Here is an 8912-nt window from a genome sequence, read left to right as displayed (position 1 = left end):
CACAGTGATGGGTGCGAGCTTTACAATTAGTAACAAATCTCAATGATGCGTGATAGGCTGCGTCAATCATCTTCAGGCATTGAGCAGATGAATGCATATATAATATATCACCATAGTCCAGCACAGTTAAAAAAGTGGATGCCACCAACCGTTTTTTACATTAAAAGAAAAGCACAAAGTATTAGCCTCAAAGGGAAATTAAAGTAGTTCCAGAAGGACCCATCCAACAACAACATACATGAGGGGACAGGAGCCTGTGGCTGCAGCCATTGAAGGAACAGCCCTTGAGTTAAAGATAGTAACTTACAAACACAGGGAAAATTAGGATAAAGTGATTGAATCCCACACTGTGCTTCTGATAAGGCATGAGGTAAGGTTGCCAAAAAAGCTCCTCATAGAGCCCATGGAGGCCAGCAAAGGCAGCGACTTTGAGGATACATGTATCTGTATGAGAATTGTTCCATGAGCCAGGCCCAGAGCCTCCTCACAGCGATAGATAGTTCCAGATGAGATGTGTCCATCAGGGTGACCTTGGTTGCTCCTGGACACCAATTCATAGAAGTAGGAAAAGGAATGTTGGAGGGAGCAAATCTGATGTGAGATAGCCTGCCTTCAAGGGAGCCAGATTCTGATGGACGCATTGTTTTTGTTCCGGCAGACATTGTTGATTTTATGGCTGCAACTAACTATTATTTTGCAAATCGAGTAAGCTGTTTATTTTTTCAATTAATAATCAGATAGCAAAAGATAAAAAGATTTTTTTACGAAATTAAACCAGATGAAACTAAAACTTACACTTGAGGAGTTCTGGATTCAGGATATTGACAGTCAAAAATATATTTTGTATCTTAAATGCAAATTTTTATATATTTATTTATTTTTTACAATTTTGATGTTATTACTGCTCTAATTGGGTTGCTTTGTCAGCTTTTAGAGTCTCTATACTCCAGTTAACGATTAATCCGATGAATTGTTTCAGCACTAGTTGATTTATGCTCTTTGTTGGTGTTAGCTGTGAACTCTTGGTGGCGAGGTTGCGATCATCTGAGTTTGTGGATCATTCTCGTCTTGTGGAACAAAATGCTTTTACCTTGTTCTAATTCACTCTGTCCATCAGAACCATAACCGGCCTGCAAACCTCAGCAAGGCTCGTCTTGAGCCTTCCGTTCTGACCCAGTAGTGCTAATAGCTCAGCATATTCCATCGCAGAGACTGGGCACCCTCAACATGGCCTGAACGGCTGCCAACGCCTTCTAAATTTAATGATAGACCAGATATCAGCCAGGTCCAATGAGCGGAAATCCTGCTATCAACATCTTTGATGTCCTCAACTGACCATAGAGACAGGCCCATAACATGGCCGACAGCATGTCGGACTCTCCTCTCGCCCAGTCTTCTAATGGAGAAAATCTGATCAATAGCGTTAAGAGACCGGGTCCATGATTTCTAATTTTCAGAGGATATGAAAAGAGGGGCTCTAAAAAAAGACGGTGAAACAGGAAATAAAAGGGAGAGCGTCTGCCTTTACTGAGAGCAGGAAGAATTATTTTAATTTAAAAAATGTCAAATTTACATCTATGCCAGTAATTACATTAAAGTGTCCCTTTAAACACAGAAGGGTTGTTAGAGAATTTCTCCCTTCTCACTCTGACCACGTTTCTTTCTGCAGTTGCTCTTCCACCTGATTGTCGACCACTTGGCTGATTTTTCTGCCTCTGATGATGTCTTCAGCATGTTCTCAGAGCAGCTGAAAAAAACCTACTTCAACATCCTCATTAAACCAGAGAAACTCGGCAAGTACGTTGTGTACCCTGCTTGTTTTTTAGATTTTTTTATTTCATCCCTTCCTCCTCTGTAAGAATTAGTCCCAAATACCCCCCATCCCACCCACCTATTCACATCTGTCTCACCTTCCTTTATCGTCTCTGACTCACCAGTCCATCTGCCCTGTTTCTCTCAGGGACGTGCGTTTGTTGATTTTGGAGCACTCTCGCTGGTCCATGGTGGAGAAGTACCAGGCTCTGACGGCCGGGCTGACCAGGGAAGAGCTGATGGAGTTCAGCCGGAGCTTCAGGGCTGAGCTGTATGCCGAGGGGCTGGTGCAGGGGAACTTTATCAGTGCTGTGAGTCAAACAAGACACAGAAAAACTGACTGAAAATTATATTGACGAATGACAATGAATCTACTGATGTTCACCTCTGCGTTAATCTAAAGTGTCCTTGACAGTTTCTCTCATCTGTTCCTATTAATTGCGCCTTATTGTGTTTCCTTCACAGGAATCTATGCAGTTCCTTCAGTACGTCACTGAGTAAGTTCATCATTGGATCACATTGTTTAGTTTCCAGTTTTCCTGGCTAATTGCCTTTCATGTTTTGTCGCTGTTTTGGCAGTAAGCTGCAGTTCTCCAAGCTGCCAGCAGAGGTACCGGTGACCTTTAGGGTTGTGGAGCTTCCAGCAAAGCATCATATCTGCAAAGTCAAGTCATTGAATAAAGGCGATGCCAACTCTGAGGTCACCGTTTACTATCAGGTGACACATTCGCAGCTCGTCTTGTTAGTCGTTTTTCTCAAAACTTCCCAACTTTATAGTATAATTATAATTTTGGTTCCTTTTTTTAACTTTTTTTTTCCAAGTCGGGGCCGAAGGCTTTAAGGGAGCACACCCTGATGGAGCTGCTGGTGGTACGTGTTTATAGAGACGTCCTTTCATCTTATCAGCCCACCTGCTTCCCCTCACTGTGTTACTGACAGAGTTGTTGTTTTTTCAGATGCACATGGAGGAGCCCTGCTTTGATTTCCTCCGGACTAAAGAGACTTTGGGGTGAGTGTTTGGAGCAGCCTTGAAACCCTTCCCAGAGAGCAACCCAAACTCTGATTGGATGTACTGTTCTTTATCCTTTTCATTCTGTCCAGTTATTTTATCTGCAAACATACAGAAAGCAACAAGCTGGTATCGTTCCATTAGAAAAGTAAAACCAAACCAAAACAATCTCTGTTATAACTTCAAACTGATTATTTTTGACACTATCTATGATCTTTTATCTCACTTTGCTTTTGATTATTAATAGGTTGAATATTTAAAGCACTCAAGAAAATGGCACAGGCTAATAAGGTGCTAAATGAAATGTTTTGTCTCTCTCTCCCCACTGACAACAAATCTCAGTAATTAGTGTAGCCAACTTTTCCAGAGCCACCTGGTCAATCAGTCTCAGCTTTCTAGATCTTTCCATGCAGTAGATTGTTCATTAGGAGGAAGATTTGGGCTCATTTGAGAACAGCCCAATGTTTACAGGCCATTTAGCACTGATTGCACGATCATTACAGCAGAAATGTTTACTTTTGGATGTGTAAAAAGGTTCTTCTAGCCCTTAATATGAGATGAAATCAGCATTGAAGCTCATCCAGCTCTAATTCTGACATTTTAATTTTCAAGTAACATAAAGAAAAACTTTCATTTTAAAAGATGTCTTTGGAACATTAAGAAAAAGTCGGGTTCTTTTCACCTGAGTTCATCTTAAAAGCGCCCATTGTTCTTAACACAATAAATATCAAACACTTCTGCTGTCCACATCTTATGAACCTCCATAAAAATCTTTTTCTGGTGTTTGCTTTACAACACCTTCAAAACTGTGACCACCTCTGTTTCTTCTGCATCTTTTCTGCCACATATTTTCCTTCCGCTAAACTTTCCATTAATATCGTTGGATACAGTGTTCCTTAACAACCAGCTTTCTTTCGCAGTCTGCTAATATGGCCTTCATAATTTATTCAGGGTATCAAGGTCTGCAGTTTTTCAAATGATTGTGTAAAATATTCTTTTCATTTTATTTTTAATCCATTTTAGAAACTGGATTTTAGGGTTTCAATACGTTTAAGCCACGGTCATTAAAATAGACTAAATTAAATCTTTGAAAGGTATCACACCATGTGCAATAAATGAGGTTGACTTTTCTTTTAAATGCATTGCTCAAATAAATGATCTTCTCCGTTATATTCTTCTTTGTTGGGATGCAGATATGTTTCAGGAGAAATTAAGCTTTGCTTGAGCGAGCTGTGAAGGTTCCAACAAATTGTCTGCATCTGCACATCCTGTTTCATATTTTCTTTTTAGTCCTGGATCGAAAGAAGCTAATAGTGTGTTCATGCTTGCATTAGATGCTGCAGTAACAAAAGTATGAGTTTTTTTTTTTTTTTTGGTAACTTTAAAAAATTTCATCATAAGTTTAAAGATTTTCATGCCTGGATTTATGTGATCGTTGGAAGCAAATGTAATTTACTTCTCAACTGTTTCTCTCTCCAAATCCTACCTGCCTCTGCAGTTACCATGTCTACCCCACCTGCAGAAACACCTCTGGTGTTCTGGGTTTCTCTGTCACCGTGGAAACGCAGGCGACTAAATTCAAGTGAGTCCGCAGCCCAATTTTTACCCCTTTAAAGATCCGATCTATCTTAACCACTTTCCTCGGATCTGGGATGTGATGTATCTGACTGTTCACCGTTTCCCCACCTACAATTTATCTGCGTGGCGCTGGGAATGGAAGAAGGGGAGCTGATGAATGACTAACGGGATCAAATTCAACCCACAGCCTCTAATATCTCCCCGCTCTCATCTCTCCGCAGCTCCGAGTTGGTGGAGTTAAAGATTGAGGAGTTCTTGGTGTCATACGGGGAGAAGCTCAGAGCGTTGACAGAGGAGGCCTTCAACACTCAGGTCTGTGTGTGTGTGTATTATTTTAGCTTCAATACACAGGGAGTTTAAAAGAGGCTGCTTTTATGTTAGCCGTTTGGTCCAGCTAGATTTGATATATTTGTGAAAAGCGGTGTGCGTCTGTGTCCGTGCAGGTGACTGCTCTGGTGAAGCTGAAGGAGTGTGAGGACACACACCTCGGGGAGGAGGTGGACAGGAACTGGGCTGAGGTGGTGACGCAGCAGTACGTGTTTGACAGGCTCAACAAGGAGGTGAGAAGGACGCTGATCACACATCTGTACATTTTCTCCTCCCTCATATTGTTTTTTTTTCTGCGGCTCGTTCATCGTTAATAATCAGTTCTGAAAATGTCAGCTGTGACGGACCAGTTTGAACTCATTGATTCCGATCTGTTCAGGATTTTTGAACCTTTGGTGCCATCTAGTGAAGCAGCTCACATTTCTTCTGATTTAAAGGAAGCATTTTGTAACCAAGCTCCTATAAATCTGAATCTGCTGCTTCCAAGCCTCTGGGTTTAACACTGGATGAACTTTTCTACACAGTAACATATCATTCTGTTGAAAGGGAAAACATCAAGTGCCTTAGTAAACATTTTACCAACTTTAATGGGTATTTTTTCTATTACACGTTATATAAAAACTCAACTTAATGGATATCTAAGAATTACATCGAAGATATAAAAACAAAAAAAATGTGGCATTTAGTCTCCGGTATTCTGATACCTCTTAATAAATCCCAGTTTAGGGAAATATTTTTGATTAAGCAGCATCATGAAGGCCAGATAGTCACAGGTCAGGGAGAAAGTTGTTTTGAAGTTTAAAGCTTCTAGCGCTGCTGTGATCCAATAAAACATGGCCACCCACGGAAAATGACTGTATATAGGCATGGACCTTAGCAAAGCTCTGTGTGCGTTATCAGTTTAATAAACACTAATTTAATTTGGTGCGCTGATAAATGTCACCAACAAAGAGTGATTATATGCTGAAATGTTGTGCTGTTTTTAGATCGATGCCCTGAAGCAGATGAGCAGAGATGAACTCATCTCCTGGTTCCAGGAACATCGAGGCGCAACCAGCCGCAAACTCAGCGTGCATGTAAGAAATGTTGTCAGGTTCAGAGTTTAAACAGAGATGAATAATTTCACCATGTTGCCCGCGCATTTATGCCCCTATGTCTTTATGAAGGTGGTGGGATTCGGCGCTGAAGAGGATGATGAGGAGGAAGGTGGAGGTAAAAAACAGGAGGGAAAAGCAGACGAGGGGGAGGGTGTGAGTGAGTCTACATATGGGGAGGTGTCGAAGCTCACCTTCCTTTCTGCCTCAAACAAGATAGAGGGCGCTATCTCCATAATGGATATACCAGCTTTCATCCAAGACCTTCCCCTCTTCCCTTACCACAAGATCCTCCAATGAACGCGTGCAAAACTGTGAGACAGACGGATGGCTGAGTTCGACCTCTGGGACTCTGCCGCTCTGTTGATGTGGACACTGCAGGTTTTAACCTAACTGTGCAAAAAAAAAAAAAAAAAAAATGGCAGAGAGAGGCAACTCAGTTTTGTTCGGTTTGGCATGCCGACATTACAAGGAGACAAAATACTGCCTGGGAAAAAAGGAGTCTTATTTTATTTCTGGTGCCCAAATTCATTTTAAGGCATCTTTTGTGTTCAAGCCTGGATATATTTGGGTGATCAGTGCATTGAACTGTTTTAATTTGAGTGGTTTTGTTCTACTGTAATAATGCTGTATTATGAATATGTGTGGGGGAAAAAATGACGAGTTAGAGAAATAATGACAGTATTTCAAATAAAACTAGCAGAATGTCGAGATTTATTCAGTTTTGAATGAGGAAAGTGAGTTTAATTTTATTTTATTTTGGTTTAACATAAAATAAATGTTTGGGTGCTTAACAATACTGCTTGAAAACTGTGACAACAAACAGAATTTGAGCACAAATCAAAATAATGAAGAGCTCAAGATGTCTCATTTCAGCTTTCACCAATAAATGGCTTTTTGAAATAGTTTTCTCTTTTTTTATTACATTATCACTTAAAAAATGAAGTAAAAGCAGATGGCAAAATGTTGAAAGATTGAAAAATATATATATAAGAATGGTAAGGATAAGGCTTATTCCTTAATTTGTTATTTTAACTAGAACATAAGTGATATACATTAGATAGACTTGATTTATAGAATTAGTTTGTTTTGCAAATATAGTTTGGGGCGGGGGTTGTAGTTTTATAATTGTCAATACAATTTATTTCAGTTTGATAAATTGCACCAATTCACAAAAGCCGTCATCTCAATCTACTTTGAAACAAATGTCAATTTTTGTGCAGAAATATACAATGAGGTTTAGGCTAAATAAAATTCTGATCAATTCAGTTTAATTCAATTGCGGTACAATTGTCAGACCCAGATCAAAGCACTGAACAGATCATCACTGTGAAACATAGTGGGAGACGCATCATGCTGTGGTGATAATTTCCATCAGTGGAGTTGAAGAGAAATTTGAAGCATAGAACAAAATATATGGTAGTTATAGGTGAAGATTTGCGGGTTCCTGCAAAAGACTTTGGACCAGGTGGAGGTTGGATCAAAGCAGAACTATGGGTTAGATTGGCCTAATCAAAGTCCTAACATCAATCTAATTGAAAATGTTTGGAAATAGTATCTAGGAGCATCATTTCTTTTCATCTTACTAATCTAAGTGAGCTTAAAGCTACAGTGTGTAATAATTACAGGTATATACAGTCAGAAATGTAATATATTATACTTAACTGTTATTTATCATCATCTACGAGCTCAGCCTCTTAATCTTGATATTTGCGTTGCCTTAGAATTCGTTATTTATAATTACATAGGAGCGGGTCTCGCAGCCATGGAGGCAGACATCTTTGCGCTACGGCAGCGCAGAGCCAACAAACTAGCGATTGCGAGATCGCCAAAACGTCACAACGATATAGAAAAAATAACGGTTATATTTATTAGTCTACATGAAATCTATACCCTACACAGACTAATGAAATACTATCTGTAAAATTATTTATGTAAACAAACCTCATCACTTGAGAAGGTAGGTGATGCGGTGGAAGACATTTTGTCCCGTAACGCTCGCCGTACTGTTGGGGGGGAGAAGCGGTGGGGGGGAAATGTTCATGTTGCTGCAGTCTGACCGCTAGATGTCGCTAAAAGTTACACACTGTAGCTTTAAACTATATATGTAAACAAAAAATATTTTAGTCTTCAGATGTTTAAACCTAGAGACATCATACATATTGATTTTTGTATCTGCTTCTGTCTCCTTGAACCCCAGTCCTCCTGGGCAGACAGCCGGTCGCTCTGAGCCTGGTTCTGCTGGTGGTTTCTTCCTGTTAAAATGGAGTTTTTCTTCTCCTCTGTCGCTGGAATCATGCTTCTTATGAGGGATTGCATTTGAGACAATGAGTCGATGTAATCATCAGCTGGTTTTTCTTGAAAGTGTGAACCAGTCTGACTGTATGATCTGGTTGAACTGTCCCTATAAAGTGCCTTGAAATGATGGCTTGTGAATTGGTGCTATGTAAATAAACTGAATTGAATTAAATTACGGGTAGTTGATTACAAATGTTCAGCGCATATAAAATCCCAATAAAACACTCAGAAGACTGAGGCTGTAACCAGACAACATGCTGAAAGGTACAAGGCATAATAATATGAATATATATTAAAAACACGATGAAGCCAGTCGTTGTAAATGTTATGAGGATAAGACATTTTCTCCAAATTAACACGAACATCTGCTTGTCATTACATTTTCCAGCTCACAGAACCTTGAAATGATCTTTCGCTCGTTTAGTGTTTGGTCAGGATAATGCACCCAAATTCAATTAACCATTAATTCACACATCAAGAAGTTAGGAATGCTTACCAGAATAAAAATAAATTCTTACAACAGAAAGAATGAAGAATTTGAAGGTTTTTTGGTTAATTTCCCCTAATATTAATAGACTACGAGTAATTTTTCCAAGCAAATTAAAGAGAGAAAAGAGGATTTGCTGAGCTGGCAGAACATTACTTTTACAGAGTGGAGAAAAGTCTTAGTAATAAGCTTAAAGACTCTTTACCAGACGTGAGCCGGGCAAAAACTAGGGGCTGTTAACACCCATCGTGCAAGGAGGCCAGTCTTTATCTTCTGTGCCAAGTTTTCTTTTTTTTTATACATTGCA

General features: G+C 39.6%; 1 protein-coding gene across 2 annotated transcripts in view; it reads left to right on the top strand.

Annotated features, from left to right (window-relative positions):
• The window catches only part of LOC107093038 (nardilysin-like), a 46779-nt gene extending 40064 nt beyond the window's left edge, over positions 1–6715 (top strand). The window contains exons 21-31 of one of the 2 annotated variants that reach the window (XM_015387844.1): positions 1670–1797; positions 1961–2123; positions 2278–2309; positions 2392–2530; positions 2635–2682; positions 2769–2821; positions 4320–4403; positions 4621–4711; positions 4843–4959; positions 5713–5802; positions 5893–6715. In XM_015387844.1, coding sequence (XP_015243330.1) covers positions 1670–1797; positions 1961–2123; positions 2278–2309; positions 2392–2530; positions 2635–2682; positions 2769–2821; positions 4320–4403; positions 4621–4711; positions 4843–4959; positions 5713–5802; positions 5893–6120 — 1173 coding nt within the window. In that variant the 3' untranslated portion in view covers positions 6121–6715. The remainder of the gene's footprint in view (positions 1–1669; positions 1798–1960; positions 2124–2277; positions 2310–2391; positions 2531–2634; positions 2683–2768; positions 2822–4319; positions 4404–4620; positions 4712–4842; positions 4960–5712; positions 5803–5892) is intronic. The other variant, XM_015387843.1, reaches the window with a different exon arrangement.
• The last annotated feature ends 2197 nt before the right edge of the window (positions 6716–8912 follow it).

This window comes from Cyprinodon variegatus, unplaced genomic scaffold, assembly GCF_000732505.1.
Source record: "Cyprinodon variegatus isolate N-32 unplaced genomic scaffold, C_variegatus-1.0 Scaffold404, whole genome shotgun sequence".
Taxonomy (NCBI): Eukaryota; Metazoa; Chordata; class Actinopteri; order Cyprinodontiformes; family Cyprinodontidae; genus Cyprinodon; species Cyprinodon variegatus.
This window is presented reverse-complemented; position numbering and strand designations above follow the sequence as displayed.